The sequence below is a fragment of the Saccostrea cucullata genome, unplaced genomic scaffold (assembly GCF_032062105.1).
Source record: "Saccostrea cucullata isolate Sc308-1 unplaced genomic scaffold, CSIRO_AGI_Scuc_v1 ctg1274, whole genome shotgun sequence".
NCBI lineage: Eukaryota > Metazoa > Mollusca > Bivalvia > Ostreida > Ostreidae > Saccostrea > Saccostrea cuccullata.
Genome location: NW_026927398.1, coordinates 190,707 through 208,057, shown reverse-complemented (window position 1 = coordinate 208,057; position 17,351 = coordinate 190,707). Strand labels below are relative to the sequence as shown.

The 17,351-nt window shown below is 33.8% G+C and overlaps 1 protein-coding gene across 1 annotated transcript; it reads left to right on the top strand.

The window, feature by feature from the left end:
• Positions 1-5,212: 5,212 nt before the first annotated feature.
• LOC134274339 (breast cancer metastasis-suppressor 1-like protein) lies at positions 5,213-9,673 on the top strand. Its single transcript, XM_062756613.1, has 9 exons — positions 5,213-5,369; positions 6,031-6,121; positions 6,498-6,625; positions 6,924-7,003; positions 7,197-7,293; positions 7,522-7,614; positions 7,925-7,989; positions 8,157-8,228; positions 8,558-9,673. The coding sequence occupies exons 1-8, from the start codon at positions 5,237-5,239 to the stop codon at positions 8,196-8,198; spliced, it is 729 nt and encodes a 242-aa protein (XP_062612597.1). The 5' UTR covers positions 5,213-5,236; the 3' UTR covers positions 8,199-8,228; positions 8,558-9,673.
• The last annotated feature ends 7,678 nt before the right edge of the window (positions 9,674-17,351 follow it).

Genomic DNA, 17,351 nt, shown 5'->3' with positions numbered 1-17,351 from the left:
ATCATCAGGTCGAGGAAAATATTTTTGTGACGTCTGTTCAGTGAGGAACACAAATCGACCAATCAGCTCAATGAGTTGTATTTAATGCATTTATGGGTTACTACATAAAATACTACATGTGTTTTTTGAAAAGGCTAGTTTTTTAAATTGCTCTCGGAAAGACTTGATGCATTTTCTCAAGCATTTACACGCTTAATCGGTTGGGTGAACATTTACAAAATAGCGACTATGGATCTTCAGTATGAAGTTCACCCAACCGAAAATGTCCAGTGAAAAGACAGTTGCACATGATTTATCCTCGGTACAAAAAGCAACCAACTCTGAGGTGTGCTCACGTATTGACAATCCCTAACTCACGTGTTTGTAGTAAAAACGTAGTAGACCATCATGCTTTTCGGTTCATTCACGAGATTGGACCATTGTTTGCTGTGAGCATGCGAGACAACGTGATCATGAATGTTTCAATAAGAGGCGGTTTATTATCCGACTCGGAGAGAAAATAATTTTTACCAAATAATATTTCATAACTTTTAAAAGTCATGGAGTGGAATTGTCTTATTTGCAGAAAGTATATAACTTATATAACTTGATGAGACACCACATATATTTATTTCTTTTAAAATAAAACACTAATACGGCATATATAGCTTTAAAAAGATGATTTTAAAGTATATATATAAAAGTATATCTGTAAAAATAAGTATCACAATTTCACACAAATGTTCATAAAGTTCATAAATCCAATTCAAAGACAGAAGTGTTCTCTTTTGTTAATACCAAATGGTATATAAGTGTTCAACTTTTTCTTCCAAAGATTTTCTCTATATTTGCGGTAAATGTCATATATATATATATTATTCTATAATGAAAGATACTAACTCATTAGCAATCCGGTGATCCATGTCAATCTACATGTATTTGTTTACATTGGCTGAAATCCTGGCCAAATGCATTGAGAAATGAGGTAAAAAAAAACAGAGGTACTGTGAGCAATAAGCTCACTAAATGATACCCCCGTCTACCCATATGTTTATAATAGCAAGTTCGTGTTTTCCACTGGGATACCCTAATTGAATGTCAGATCAAAAGTAAAATATAGGGTGTGCACTATGACACATATTATGTTGTTAAGAATATATGAAAGAATGACCACGTAGTTTGGGTCAAAATATATGTCGTTGGTCGGAAAAGAGGGAATGTTGGTAGGGAAAGTGAGTGGCGCCGTTGGCCGGAAGTAGTAAACCCGTATTCCAAAGACTCTTCCCGAATGCACATATTAGAAATCCAAAGTAACAGGTAATTAAGTTTCCGAGTTTACTAATAAAAGCATGTAATTAAATGACGGACAACAATTTTAACATTCAAGATTGTGGACAAAGGTAAGGGTAAGGGGCAAGGGTAACTGGATCAAACTTCTTTCAGTGCATTTTTTTTCAAACACTATCACTAACCCTTCTCTAGCTATACACTGCAAATGTACCTGTTGTAAGAGGACGAGGGTGGGGGGGGGGGGGTTAAACCTACGTCCCAATGCTCAATGCCTATATTATACTTTCTTTATTTCCTCGATTTCCTTTTTATAACCCCCTCCCCACTTGAAGAATCGGAGGGTATATAGTGATCGGGATGTCTATACATTCGTCAGTTACGCTTTGGAGTTTAAAGAAGCGAGTTTTGTCTTAGGCATCGGAACCCGGGGACGGGGGTCTAAATTACTAGTAACCGTCCCCCTTATGGCAATGAGGTTTAGTATACAAACTTTTTGTCGTTGATTTAGCCCCCCCCCCCCCGCCTTTCAATTAGCCCCACCTTTACTTTCTATTAGCTCCCATTGTCTTTAATTGTTTGTAGAAAAATATCGACTAATTAGCCTGTTGAACAGGTATACCCCCATATTTGAAATATCAATTTTCAATCATTCTTTACAAAACTTTTAGAAAAGTAAAATTTAAAAAGATGATATAGACTTTAAAAGAATTAAAAATAGATCTCAAGTTAGTTTGATAAAAAAAAAAAATAAAAAGCATTAGGTCCATAAATGCAATAAAGAATTTTGTGTCTGTGTATGTAATAAATGACACGCGTAGTTCCTATGGACAGAGTGCATAGTGTTAAAATTTCCATAAATAACGGTATTGGATGCTTTGTATGCTCAATGACATCATACTAAACAAATACATACTAACTAAATTATTTTCAATCATCCAAAAAGATTTTTTCAACTGGTAATTGATAATCAGAATTCTATTTTGGTGTGTAAAATTAAAACCGGATCCGTAAAAGTGTGGACCCTCCTTAAGGACAAAACTATTCTCATAGATTGAAGTTAAGATTGAAGATCAAGTTAAAGTGTTGTTAATATTAAGTCTTGATCAGAAATTTTCATCGAAAGCAACAGGAGTCCATACTTTGTGCAGGAAACGAAATTGATATCTTGAATTATATTTGATAAGTAGGAGATTCAACAAATTGATCAAATTTTGATTATTCAGTAAGGAAGTTTTCATATTTGCTAAGCAGATTAAAAGGTTAAGTTAAGAGTTCTCAGAATTGTAAAAGTGGTCTTTACATCTCGATATAAACTGTAAATACGTCTACAATATTTTCACTGGTCAAATTAAAATTGTAGATGTCTGAGTCTGAAAAAATGCTCCCTTTGAAACCCCCCTTTACCACCAATACCTTCGAAAGGAAGCTCCTAGTCTATCCACACTTTGCAATGGCGTCGGAGGAAGTTTGAAAGGGGGTAGGACTACTTGGATCAAACTTCTATCAGTATATTTTTCACAAACACTATCACTAACCCTTCTTGAGCTATAAACTGCAATGTGTCTGTTGAAAGTAGAGGGGGCGAGGCTAAACCTAAGTCCCGATGTTCAATGCCTATATTATGTCTATTTTTTCAAAACAAGTGCTCCCATAGCGGAAGCCCCCCGGTTCCGACGCCTATGCTTTGCACCTCAGGTTAAAGATCTATGACTTCACACTATCCAACACATTAGCAGAAAGCAATATACATGTAAGCCACTCGAGATGGTTACCCTTCAATGAAATACTAGTATATGGAGATAACTAACAGTATTCAAGCTCAAAAGTCCATAAAACAATACAAAAAAGGAGCAGAGCAAACAAGGACCTCCTAAACATCAGAGGTGGGATCAGGTACCATGGAGGAGTAAGCATTCCCTATCGACCGGTCACACCAGCCGTGTGCTCCTTGCCATGATCGGGAAATAACGGAAATATCCATTGTCAATCAAGTGAGTATAATGGCCTATAATAAGTATGAAAAACGCCAGTCATCATTTGACTTATTTATAAATTGTATTGTATCGAACATATTATAAAGATAGTGTCCATATTTTGGTATTGGATTTCGTCAGTTCAAAAAGTAAAATAAAAGGTGCACAATGGCACTATGAAACAAAGATTCTATGCATTGGTAAAAGTCTCATTAAGTTTCATTCAGTGGTATAAGAGGAGTTGCAGCACATGTGCGGATAAGAGATGGGGTGCCCCAATCGTAACAGATGGACGGACATCCTGATTACTATATACCTCTCCCACTTTTCAAGCGGCTGGACAATACAAAACATTTTATTTCTAATGTAGTGGCCAGAAGAGACAAGTATAAGATTATTACGATAATAAGGAAAGGATAAGCCAATGAATAGCAAAATAGTTTTAAAAGTAAATGGCATATATCATTTCAACAATAATCCTGATTCAATTAAAAGGAATACAATATACATGAACATGTGTAGAGGAATATGCCTACTATATCATGTTATCATTTATAAATTTGTCCTCAAAATTAAGTTTCCTTTAAGTTATCTTCTGAGTAACCAATATAAAGTATTTGTTCATCAACCAAAGCTGTGAAGTATGGCAATTTACTGAAATATTTCTTTCCTTTGATGATCATATTTTTTAGATGTTATCAAAAATTTAGTTTCATCTAACGTATACTGTTAGAATTACATTTATTACATAATCGATCTTCTCGAGAAATATTGGTAAATCTTCCCACTTCATTTTTTAGCCTGTGACAGGAAATTCTTAATTTACATAGAGATTTTCTGTGACGAAATTTTTTTAGCAACTGATAAATAATTCTAATGGCCCAGTTTTGTTTGCGGTTAATTTGCCGTCAGCATAACTTTTATATCAATTTCTTACAAATTATCAAATAAGGTTTTATGACACACTGACACACAACTAGATATTATACCTGCAATTTCGAAAGGAAGTCCGGGCGTATAGTTCAATTTTAATCTCAGGCTTGGTTAGTACGTCTGTACACTTTCGTTTTCCTCGAAATTTTTTTTTATACCCCCACCTACTTGAAGAGTTGGAGGGTGTATAGTGATTGTAAAATTTTACAACATTAATATTGGGCTTAGAATTGCAATCATGAACATATCTTTTACATTCCTTTTATCATTGTTTATAAAGTTTAAAACAATTTTTTAGTCCCCCCGGTTCCGACGCCTATGGCCAGCTTGTAATTTTTCTTTTCGCTGTAGCATGTCTATAGTCCATTGGGGTCGACATTTTTCTACAAACAAAGTCGTTGGAAGTGGAGTGCAGTGAAGGTGGGGCTAATTGAAAGTCATATAGTGTCTGTATATCCTTCTGTTAGGCTTAAGTTTGGAGTTCAAAGAACCAGGTTTTGTCTTTGGCGTCGGAACCGGGGGAGGGGGGTCTTAATTACTAGTGCCCCCCCCCCTTTATGGCAAAGGGGTTTCGTCCCCAAACTTTTTTGTCGTTTATTTAGCCCCCCTCCCCCTGACTTTCAATTAGCCCCACCTTCACTGCACTCCACTTCCAACGACTTTGTTTGTAGAAAAATGTCGACCCCAATGGACTATAGACATGCTACAGCGAAAAGAAAAATTACAAGCTGGCCATAGGCCCTGCGTCGGAACCGGGGGGACTAAAAAATTGTTTTAAACTTTATAAACAATGATAAAAGGAATGTAAAAGATATGTTCATGATTGCAATTCTAAGCCCAATATTAATGTTGTAAAATTTTACAATCAACTAAAGTTTTGGTCTTAGTCGTAAGTTATTTTGTAAAACAGACAACAGATCCGCCTATGTTGTATCTATGAATGTAAAAATAGAAACAGTGTGGTTTTCCAATGCACCTGCGCATTGCCATTAATTCCGACACAAACTTCCGCTACGCGCACTTTGAATGTTTGGGAAATGAGTTGAATATTTTGATACGATATGATGAAAATGCCTGTCTTGGAGAACGGGAAAACGGAAACAGAGGAAGAAGAAATGGAGCAAGAAACCCCGGGAAGCAACAACAGTTCTGATGATGACTCAGAAATGGGTTCAGAGGAAGAAGATGGTTCAGGTAAAATGTGTAGAGGAAGACGGGGAATCCCTTCTAGACATTCCATAAATCATTGAATTAATTAATATAGCATGTCTGTAGATTGTTATAGTTATTAAGGAGAAGAAATTCGCGCATTCTATCATTTCTAAAGTGCGATTATTAGAAATGATAACTCATATTTCGAATTTTCTCAGCTTAACTGCGATGTCGAACCCGATTCCAGTTTGCACCATTCTGGAATATCAGTACTGTTAATATGTTCTGTGATAGTAAAAAATAAAAATGATAAATTAAAAAAGACAAACTTTCTTGATAAATAAGAATAGTGGGTTTCCTATTCGATTAAAAAAAGTAGGAAATCATTATTTTAAAACCCCTCTATTTTCTTACTGTGGAAATAAAAAAATAATTTTAAGAGAAGAAATATTCACTTCTTTTCCTCAAAATGGCAGCTTTTGGTACCATTTCTCCCGAGGAATTCACTGACTTGACAGGATTTTTTTCTTGGAAAACACAGAAGAGACAAAGATTAGGGTTTCTAATTGTGAAAATAGAATTTATTTATATACCTAGGCCCTATCCTATTTTAAACTGTTAACAGAATACGTCATGTGCATGAACAAGCATTCCTAAAATTTAAACTTTAATTCTTCATTGCATTTTTAAATAAATATTACAGAACTTGATGAAGAAGAATGTGAAAGAAGAAAAACAGAATGCCTAGATGATATGGCAGACCTAGAAAAACAGTTCTCAGATTTAAAAGAAGTGTAAGTTTTCTAGAATATATTTTGAACCATTGCCGTTGTAAACATTGCATTCTTCTTAAGCGTTTTCTGTAGTCTCTGGACTAAAATAGCAGAACAGATTTTAAAAAAAAATCACTTATTTCTTTAAATCAAGCAATCATTACTTGATTCAGTGATGTCTGACATAGATGTAAATGTTTGATGTAATCAAGGCTGGTATATATAAAAAAAAGATTAATTCTCTTTTCTTTAAAACATATACCAATTTTGAGCATGTCCTTAAATGTGGAAAGAGGTAAGCTGTTACTCACAAAGTTTCTCACATGTAAAAGAAATCTTTAATGATAGCTGCTTTGGGCATGAGCTGTATTAAGACATCTACATTTACTTATTACAGGCTTTACAAGGAGAGAATGGGTCAGATCGAACATAAACTGGAGGAAGTTAAAGCAGGCAGGGCCCTGGAATACCTCAGTCCTCTGGCACAACTACAGGAAAACATGAGGATTAGAACAGAAGTAGCAGGTCAAAGTTCTGGACAATTTACATTCTACTGCACAAATTTAGCTTAAAAAATAATTGTATTATACATGTAAATAATGTGTTTTCAATTTATAGGCAAAGCATTGAAACTTAGCATGTGGCTGAATATAAATAGATAGCCTGACTTTAGTGGTACATGTACAATTAAATTTGTACAGAACAATAGTTAGAAGTTAGAACAATAATATAAAGTTTGTATGTGTTGAATTTGTGTTCTGTCATTTTATTTCCAAATAGTAAAATGAAGGTGAACATTATATTAATTTTTTTTTTCTCACAGGAATCTTAAGGGAATTCAGGATAGACAGTATTCAAAATAAATTTGAAAGTGAGGTTTTAGCTGCACAGCAAAATTTAGAGGTAAAATATAAATTCTATTCTGACATTTACTTGTTGCATTATTCATGAATAATTTTTTTGCAAATAATCTTATATTAACTTTATCAGAAAAAATAAATATTATGTTCTATACTTTAATTTTATGTAAATCTGCTTGTATCATTAATTGTTCTTTCTTTGAATCAAAATTTCATATGGTTTCTTTCCACTTTAGAGTGAAAAGGAACTTTTATATGATAGTGTCAAAGGTGAACTTGAGGATAGAATTCGCCGACTAGAGGAAGATAGACATAATATAGATATATCTTCAGGTAATGTGTTTAATCAGTGAAATTTAGTATTTAGCGATTAGCACAACTTTGTTATGATTAAGACTTTAGTCAACATTTTTCAAAGTAAAAATTTTTTGTACACGCCAACTTTGTTCACTTTGTATTTTGTAATACATTGTAGTCAAATTGTTATATATTGTACATAAAGCTTTACTTTTTTGGTTCAAAATCCTTTGACATTTTTGTTATTTTATTTTTGTTTCCTAGATCTCTGGGATGAAACACAAACAATGAGTAAGAGTAAAAAGAAAATAGACGGTACTTCTTCAGAACGAAGGAAAAAACCTGTTTCAGTGTCAGGTATAAGATATCATCGATTCTTTTTTTTAAGCAAATGATATGTAGCATTTCCACAGCAGTATTAAGTTCTATTTTTAGCACTACTGGTTTATAATCTTAACTCCATGTATTTTTATCTACTATACATTAATTTTGGCAATTTTACTAGTGAGATTATTGTAATAAATTAAATACAAACTCAGTTTTTTGAAATGTAAATGTTTTGCAAGATGAACTCTTATCATTAATCAGTAACCATTTACTGATATTATTTCTGTTGAGAATAAATATTGTCTGAAGATCATACTGATATCATTTTGGTTTTCTTTAGGGCCCTATATAGTATACATGTTAAAGGATGTAGAAATTATAGAAGACTGGACAGCAATTAAAAAGGTTGGACAATAAATGTATTTATGACTCATACATGTTTATCACAATTTTCTTTCAAAATATGTATATTAAGGGAAGAATATCCATGATTGAAATGAAAACAATGTATATATATTTTTAAAAAAGGCAAAGAAGCATTTCATTTTCATTTTATTTTATTTTCTTCAAAGGCACTCAAACAGAAAAGGAAGTCAGAGTATGATTTCTGCTGAAGCTGGAACTTCTAAATGTGCAATGTTTATGTGAGTACAATTTATTACGTGATAAATCCAATTTCCATGATAGTTTAAACTTTGGAAGGTTTCTAAAAACAAGCTTCGCCTCTTCATTATAGAAGACACCCTGTATTGACTTATTTTAAAGGAATTTTTGACACATCACATTCTTTAGAATACATATAGCAAATGTCAACACATCTAGCATGTTACCAACTAAAAAGAATCAAGCCTATTAGTGAATTTGTTTTACTAATTTATAAACCTTCGTCTGATTTTTAATTCAAAACTATTAACTTAATTTTATGTATAATTATGTACATGTATTTAATTTTCTTCCACTGACTAAATCTCAGGTGGTGCTTCTAAAGCAGACAGTCACTGCCAGCTGTCCGTAGCCTCGGTGTTCAGGTGTCAAGGACATCTCCAAGACAACACAAGACTTGTGCTTGCCAGTAACTTGTTAAGCAGCTGACCATGTAAATCCATGTGTGGGTGAAGAATCTGATGAATTATACCCACATTTTTGGCAAGCTACACTAGATATGTGTTTTCATGGATGTGAGAGACTCTGTTTTCTGTTACATTAAAATTGATTGTGCATGCCAAAATAAACTATTATTCAATACAATGTGTTATGAAACACAAATTTGTATACTTGAAAAATCTAGATTTTGTTTAGATTTTTAATCAAAAAATAGAATGTTTTATAATTGCTTTTAATAGCCCACTTTGGGTGACCGTCTGTAGGTTTTTCCAATCTAACAATTGGAGCTACCCAGATATCTTATACTCAACCTCTCCTATACAGTGAATAAGATTCTCAGAATATTTGTCACCTAGTGTCATTGCGAACCTCCTGTTTTCTTTTCCATTGAATATCTACTTCATTCATAAACTTTTATTTTGAAATACACTTGTAAATTATCAATGGTTTTTGACAATTTGTATCTTCTCCAATATTTTCATAATAATTCCTGATTTAATCATGTTAATCGAATCATTTAGCATTAATGACTGTAAAAATGATTATACAAGTTTATTGCATAGTTCATCTAAAAAGTTTCAATATATCAATATTATTTAATCTATAATTACATAGACTTACAGGAGAGTTATGAGTGGGTTATGATTCCACATTCAGATGTCATGCTGGAGTACAAGAAGTGCTGTTTGTTTTCTCTTATGAATGAAATATTTTTATCTGTCCAGAAAACCTTTATCTGTACAGTTCTAGTACATGCATTATTTATTTTTGGTGTATAAAAGTCATTGCTGAGATTTATCAGTTGTTTGTTTGTATGTGCATTGTTAAAGAACAGACTCAGTGAACAAAATAAGCCAATTTATACATGTATCTGCATTAAAATATCATGTATGTTGTATATATTGTTAATGAGAGGTTGTAAGTGTAGTAAATTAAGAAAGAAGTTGTTTTATAAATATCTAATTAATGATTTGTTGGAAAATAAGTGTGGTTTTTTTTTTTGTTTTAAATTCTAGGAAAAATTTAGGCTGACCACATTTCTTAAAAGGACTGTAGCTCTCTCTGTCCTCCAATTGTTTAGATTTTGATATATTTTGCTTCATAGAATTGATCTGAACAAAAGTCTACTTCATAGCCAATGTGAACGGGCTAGAGTAAAATGATTTTAGTTGATTTATGGGATGTCAGGGGAAAAGATAACAATGACACTCACTATTTTTATTGCATAGGTCAACACAAGTAAACATAAATGCTTGTTTTTTTTATGAAATAAAACATAAACAAAAATGGCAATATTAGCTGCACTGATACTGTAATGACTAGCTAAAAGCAATCAGGTTTAACAAATTTAAAGGGTCTTTATTACTGAGTGCTAATATAAGAAATGAGAAAACCAAAATGATGTTTGCCTTTTTAATTGTCGTGTTGAGCTTTAATCTACAATGAAAAGATATGTACATGTAGATTTATATAAACAAGCAAACTTTTCAGATGAGAAGATCACCATTACTATGATAATACATGTATACAAATCAACAAATAATTTTACATACCTCTCTACTAGATTTTTTAAAGAGCATGGAGTTTAGCTAGTAAAAAATTTATTTATAGATATATTAATGTTACACTTTTTAGGTCACCTGAGTAAACTCAGGTGACCTATTGCTATCTGTTTTCGTCCGTCGTCGTCCGTCGTGCGTTAACATTTGAACATTTTCAGCTTCTTCTCTGCAACCACTGAACCAATTTCAACCAAATTTGGCATTTAGCATCTATGGGTAAAGGGGAACAAAAATTGTGAATTTCATGATCCCTGCCCCCCTGGGGCCTGAGGGGTGGGGCCAAAACCACTAAAATTAATGCAATCTTTAAAAATCTTCTTCTGTACTCCTGGACATCAAGCAGTCAAACTGTTTGCATGATTGTAATCAGCAATGAGTCCTCTACCAAAATTGTGAAATTCATGGCCCTGGGGTCGGGTTTCTAGTGCTAGGGCGGGGCTAAATAAGTAGGTAGTGAAAATGCATTATTTCTTTGAAAATCTTCTCTGCTCCTGGGTATTAAATAAACCAACTAAGTACATAGTTATGATGAGCAAGAGTGCCTCTACCAAAATTGTGAATTTTATGGCCCCAGGGTCAGGGGTTCTGGTGTTAGGGCGGGGCTCTATTGATTATATAGTGAAAATACATGAATTCTTTGAAAAACTTCTTCTCTGCTCTTGGGTATTAAATAAACTTTTCAGTTTTACAAACCCTCCGCTAAAGGTTTTGAATTTTCAGAAAAAAAATAAAGGTAGCTAAACACAGTTTCGTATAAAATCCAGGGGGTTTTTCCCAGAGAGAAGCATGCTGGGTAGGGATTTTCCTACTATTTATAGGAGTCTAGATGAAAACTGCATCTTTTTTATTTTTATTCGCATAAAGTAGAGTCTTATCTTAATATTTAAAGAAAAAAATGTGCATTCATTTTTAGAAAAAAAAATTGTGATACTTTTTAATAGGGGGAGATAACTCCCAAAACATCCAGTTTTCACATGTGCAGAATTGCACGAGTCAATTAGCAGGTAATGTAGCTCTTTCAAGAGGTGGAAAATGTACCCTGAAAGCACACTAAAAGAAAACCTTAAGACTTGTTCTGTGAAATGCATGCAACTTATTTTGTCTGATTTTTTCTGTTTTTGTTGAGCAGGGGGGTTAAAAATGCATAGGTGCACTGAAAATGGATGCATAAACAACCCAATATCCCCCATATTTCAGGTGTCAAATACCCCCTAGTAGTAATTGATGAATGTATTATAGTTGAATATTTACAAAATTCACAATTTTATCTTTCCATTGATATGCAGAAGTCTATGTAACAAGCCTCCATTTTATTTTTTTATAGGGGTCAGTTTTGCTTGTCCCTCACCAAGTAACGTCCTGATAACGTCATACATAAAACTGTGTTTTGCACCCAAAGTAATTTTTTTCTTTCCGATGTCAAATTTGAGTCGGGATCGAGATTTCAAATTTACGAACTCGCACTTCCGGTTTTAAGATGAAATGGCGGGTGAATAAAGCTAGATCTGAGAAGATAGCTTGGTTTAGTGTAAAAGAGTGCCATTCAAAACGTTTCACCCGTTCAAAGGACAAATAAAATGTTGACGACTTTGTTGCACAATGACATGCTGGTGAGATAATTATGTATTCGTTTCAAAAGTATCTGTCTGTAAATTATTTTCCTCCCCCAGGTTTTAAACTGCCCGTGGTAGCTATTGCATATTGCCAGCAACATTGTTTAGGTCTCTGTTATAGCTTACGTCTAAGCATCATTCTTCAGAAAAGGGTTGCTTATGCATCAGATGTGATGAATAAAACTATGAGAGAAGTTAAGTCCATTTGAGGAAGAAATAAACAATAACCTGAAGAAAAAAAAATCAACTATTAAAAGGCAAGAATATACAAATATATACAGGCATGTAGTATCATTTGTATCAGCCAGAAAAATTATTTTACACTTAATTGAAAAAATGTTCACCCTACTCCCCAATACTTTTAGGCATCAAGTAAATTTTAGAACAATGTCTACACATTCACCTAACAAATATTAAAAAAAATGAAGATATATTGAAAGACTTAAAGAATTGATTTTTTAAAATATATTTTGACCAACATCACAAAATTTAACAAACGCATTTTTAAACAAGATTGGGATTGTAGAATCAGAATTGTGTACTTTTTGTAATATACATCCAGAAACACTGGGACATTTACTTTGGGAATGTGAATATGTTAGTGAGATTTGGGAAAAAATTCATGATTGGATAAAAGAAATATCTGGAATTGATATTGCAATGAATAAATTGGACATAATTATTGGAAATTATTTTAAGTTTTATAACTTTGTAAATTTGATAACATGTATTGTAAAGAAGCACATATACCGAAAAAGATGTTTAAAACAAATTCCTTCATTTGAAGGAGCTAAAAAATGAGATTTTGTACTATTATAAATGTGAGAAATATATTTACAAGAAAAACTGTGAAATTGAGAAATTTGATAGAAAATGGAGCTGTGTACCATTAGAATATGCACTGTAAAATGGTTTTATTTAAAAATACCCTGCTGTTTCAACTACTTATTATAGAAACAATTAATTTCTTTGTATCATTTAGTTGATTAAGCTTGCATACACATATATGTATGACTGAAGTGTGAATGTTTTTTTTCTTTTTTGTTTATAAAAACTTCACCTGTCACTTCTCACAAGATGTATGTTTAATATAAGGACTTTGTCAAATTAGTTTGTAGAATCCAAGGCTCCCCAACCTTGGCTGTAAACTTATTGATCACCATATTCATGTGATGGGGTAAATGAAAAATTAAAAAAAAAAACATCACAAAATTTATATAACTGGCCCAAACTGGCAGATGATGAAATAAGCAATTGAATGTTCTACTTTCCTATTTGTAAGCATTATGTGTCCAGTGGTAAGGAGCCTATTAGAATAGCATAAAAAAGAATGTACAAATGTTAATAATTGATTTATTTCAAAATTTTTTTTTTATTTCCTTCTCCTTTCGGGACTTTTTTATTCTCATGTTCATAACTAAACCTAAACATTAAAAAAAATGCTGGCCTTATAATGAAGAAAGAGGCCTCTTTCAAAATAGGTAATTTCAGGGCCGCTGGGTCAGGGGTACCAGGGGGGTACTTTGACTAAAAATAAATTAATGCTGTGAAATCTGCCCTTTGATAAGCAATGGTGCCTCCTTCAAAATTTGTGAATTTCATGGCTTTTGGATTAAAACACGAACCAAATACAATCGCTGGAAAGTTGTTACATGATACTCAGGTGACCTATAAGGCCCGTGGGCCTCTTGTTTTCTTTTGTCATTAAATTTAGATATCATTGATATTTTACTTAAAGGGGTCTTGTTGATCAAAATGTCTAAAAACCATGAAATCCTGAAAAATTGTTGATATTGAATTGCATCCTTTTTCCTTTGTACATGCAAATGAAATTAAATTTATAATACTGCATTGAAGCATTCCATTATTTAGGTTCATACCTGCCCTTTTTTCCACTTTTGGTGTATTTCTTCTGCTTTTTATCCCTTATATATTACATTACAACTTTCCAACAATTGAATTTAGTTTATGTTTTAAGCAAGAGGCCATGAAGTTTGAAAAAGGCATCATTGCTTTTCATAACTATACACTTAGCATGCTTACTTTGGTTACTTAATACCCAGAGGTAGATCAGAATAAAAAACAAGAGGCCCAGGGGCCACATCGCTCACCTCAGCACATCCGCTAGGAAATAACATATCAGATCAGAACTGAAAGTTTAAAGAGGTGAAGGGGGGGGGGGGGCTTCATTTTTAATACTATTTGAGAATGCTTTCATATCAATCCAGCTTATGACTTTGCTGTTATTTATAAAAAGATTTCTTTTTTAAACATTTTGTTCCTATATATTATTTTGTAATAATTTTAATTTGATTCCCTATAGTTTCCCTCCCCATCCTATAGGGCCATGATTTGAACAAATTTAAACCTTCAATACATGAGGATGCTTACAAGCCAATATGACTAAACGTGGCTTTTCTGTTCTTGGGATTTTTCCCTTTATTTTTCTATGTAAAACTTTGATCCACCGTTGTTGCCCCAACCTACCCTTGGGGGTTATGATTTGAACAAACTTTATTCTACACTACCTGAGAATGCTTCCATATAAATACTTGTACCACTAATCATGGCTATGCTATTCTTGATAAGAAGACTTTTTAAATATATTTTAATGTAAAACTTGGATCCCCCATTGTGGCCCACCCTATCCCTGGGGGTTGTGATTTGAACAAACTAGAATCTACACTACATGAGGATAATTCCATATAAATAACTCTAATCATGGCTTTGAAGTACTTAAGAAGATGATTTTAAAGATTTTCCTATTATACCTACGTAAAACTTTGATCAGCCAATATTTTTTAGCCCAACCTACCCCAGGGGTCATAATTTGAACAAACTTGAATTTACACTACCCAAGGATAATTTCACATGAGTTTCATCTTTCTGGCACAGTGGTTCTTAAGAAGAAGATTTTTAAAGATTTTTCCTATCTATTCCTATGTAAAACTTTGATCGGCCATTTTGGCCCCACCCTACCCCCTGGGGTCTTGATGTGAACAAACCTGAATCTACACTACCCAAGGATGATTCCACGTGAGTTTCATCTTTCCTAGCCCAGTGGTTCTTGAGAAGATTTTTAAAGATTTTTCCTACATATTCCTATGTAAAACTTTGATCGGTCATTTTGGCCCCACCCTACCCCCGGGGGTCATAATTTGAACAAACTTAAATCTACACTACCCAAGGATGATTCCACAAGAGTTTCATTTTTCCTAGCCCAGTGGTTCTTGAGAAGATTTTTCCTATATATTCCCTTGTAAAACTTTGATTGGCCATTTTGGCCCCAGGGGTCATGATTTGAACAAACTTAATCTACACTACCTGAGGATGGTACCACATGAGTTTCATCTTTCCTGGCACAGTGGTTCTGGAGAAGAAGACTTTTAAAGATTTTTCTTATATACTACTACATAAAACTTTGATCGGCTAGTTTGGCCCCACCCTACACCCAAAGGTCATGATTTGAACAAACTTGAATCTACACTACCTGAGGATGATTCCACATAAGTTTCATCTTTCCTGGCCCAGTGGTTCTTGAGAAGAAGATTTTTTAAAAATGCCATTAATTTTTCACTAATTCATGATTATCTCCCCTTGGAAAAGGGTGTGGCCCTTCATTTGAACAAACTTGCATCCCCATTACCCAAGGATACTTTGTGGCAAGTTTGGTTGAAATTGGCGCAGTGGTTCTTGAGAAGAAGATGAAAATGTGAAAAGTTTACGATGACGACAACGACAGACAACGGACAAATTTTGATCAGAAAAGCTCACTTGAGCCTTCGGCTCAGGTGAGCTAAAAAGAAAATGCATTTTTAGTCAAGTGAGCTTTTCTAATCACATTTTGTCCGTCGTCTGTCTGTAAACTTTTCACATTTTCAACTTCTTCTCAAGAACCAATGGGTCAATTTTGACCAATTGTTTAAAGCATCCTTGGGTTAAGGGGAATTTAAATTGTTAAAATAAAGGTCCAATTCCCCACACAAGGGGAGATAATCAAGAAAAGACAAAAATAGGGTGGGGTCATTAAAAAATCTTCTTCTCAAGAACCACTGGGCCAGAAAAGCTGAAACTTATGTGGAAGCATCCTGGGGTATTGTAGATTCTAAATTCTTCAAATCATGACCCCCGGGGTTAGGGCGGGGCCACAATAGGGAATCCAAGTTTTACATAGTAATATATAAGAAAAATCTTTAAAAATCTTCTTTTAAAGAACCATTGGGCCAGAAAAGCTGAAACTTATGTGGAAGCATCCTGGGGTACTGTAGATTCAAAATTGTTCAAATTATGACCCCCGGGGTTAGGGCTGGGCCACAATAGAGAATCAAAAGTTTTACATAGAAATATATAGGAAAAATCTTCTTCTCAAGAACCACTGGGCCAGAAAAGCTGAATCTTGTTTGGAAGCATTCTGGGGTAGTGTAGATTCTAAATTGTTCAAATCATGACCCCTGGGGTGCGGACGGGGCCACAATAGAGAATCCAAGTTTTGTATAGAAATATATAGGAAAAATCTTTGAAAATCTTCTTCTCAAGAACACTGGGCCAGAAAAGCTGAAATTTATGTGGAAGCATCCTGGGATAGTGTAGATTTTAAATTGTCCAAATTATGACCCCCGGGGGTAGGGTGGGGTCACAAAAGGTATTACAAGGGGGAAATCTGGTAAAGAACAGCATGGTCAAAGCTCCTCAGGTGAGCGATGTGGCCCATGGGCCTTTTGTTTTCACTTTATAATCATCAGTTGTGCACCCACTCCACAGGAACCACTCACCCTGGGGCCACATATTTCAAAATTTTGGAAATTTTATCATAAATTTTATTTCATCGTAAATGGTTGATTAATACCAAAAAGCAGATTTCAAAGCATTAATTTATTTTCAAAATATATACACATACCAGTACCCCTGAAATTAACCATTTTGGAAGAGGCACTTTTCTTCATCTAAGTATGTACCTAAATCATTGGCATAATACCCAGGAGCAAAGGAAAAATTTTTCAATGAATTCATGCATTTTCATTATATAATCAATAAAGCCCCACCCTGCTCCACAACCCTTGACCCTGGGGCCAATAAATTCACAATTTTGGAAGAGGCAGCCTTATAAGTCAACATGACTACATACTTGGTTCGTTTATTTAATACCTAAGAGGTGAGAAAACATTTTTTAAGAATTGATGTATTTTCACTATATAATCAATAGAGCCCCACCCTAACACCAGATCCCCTGACAAAATTTTGGAAGAAGCATTCTCGCTCATTATAACTATGCACTTTATAGTTAGTTTGTTTAATAGTCAGGGGCAGAGGAGAAGATTTTCAAATAATTCATGCATTTTCACTATATACTCAATAGAGCCCTGCCTTAATATCAGAACCATTGACCCTAGGGCCACGAAATTTCGGAAGAGGCAGCCTTATTCAACACAACTGTGTACTTGGTTAGTTTATGTAATATAGCCAGGAGCAGAGAAGAAGATTAAGGGCT

Excerpts from the sequence above, each read along its gene's own strand:
- LOC134274339 (XM_062756613.1), top strand. The coding sequence starts at position 5,237 with ATGATGAAAATGCCTGTCTTGGAGAACGGGAAAACGGAAACAGAGGAA. Across the intron at positions 5,370-6,030 it reads AGAGGAAGAAGATGGTTCAG|AACTTGATGAAGAAGAATGT; the intron begins GTAAAATGTGTA and ends TAAATATTACAG. Across the intron at positions 7,294-7,521 it reads TAATATAGATATATCTTCAG|ATCTCTGGGATGAAACACAA; the intron begins GTAATGTGTTTA and ends TTTGTTTCCTAG.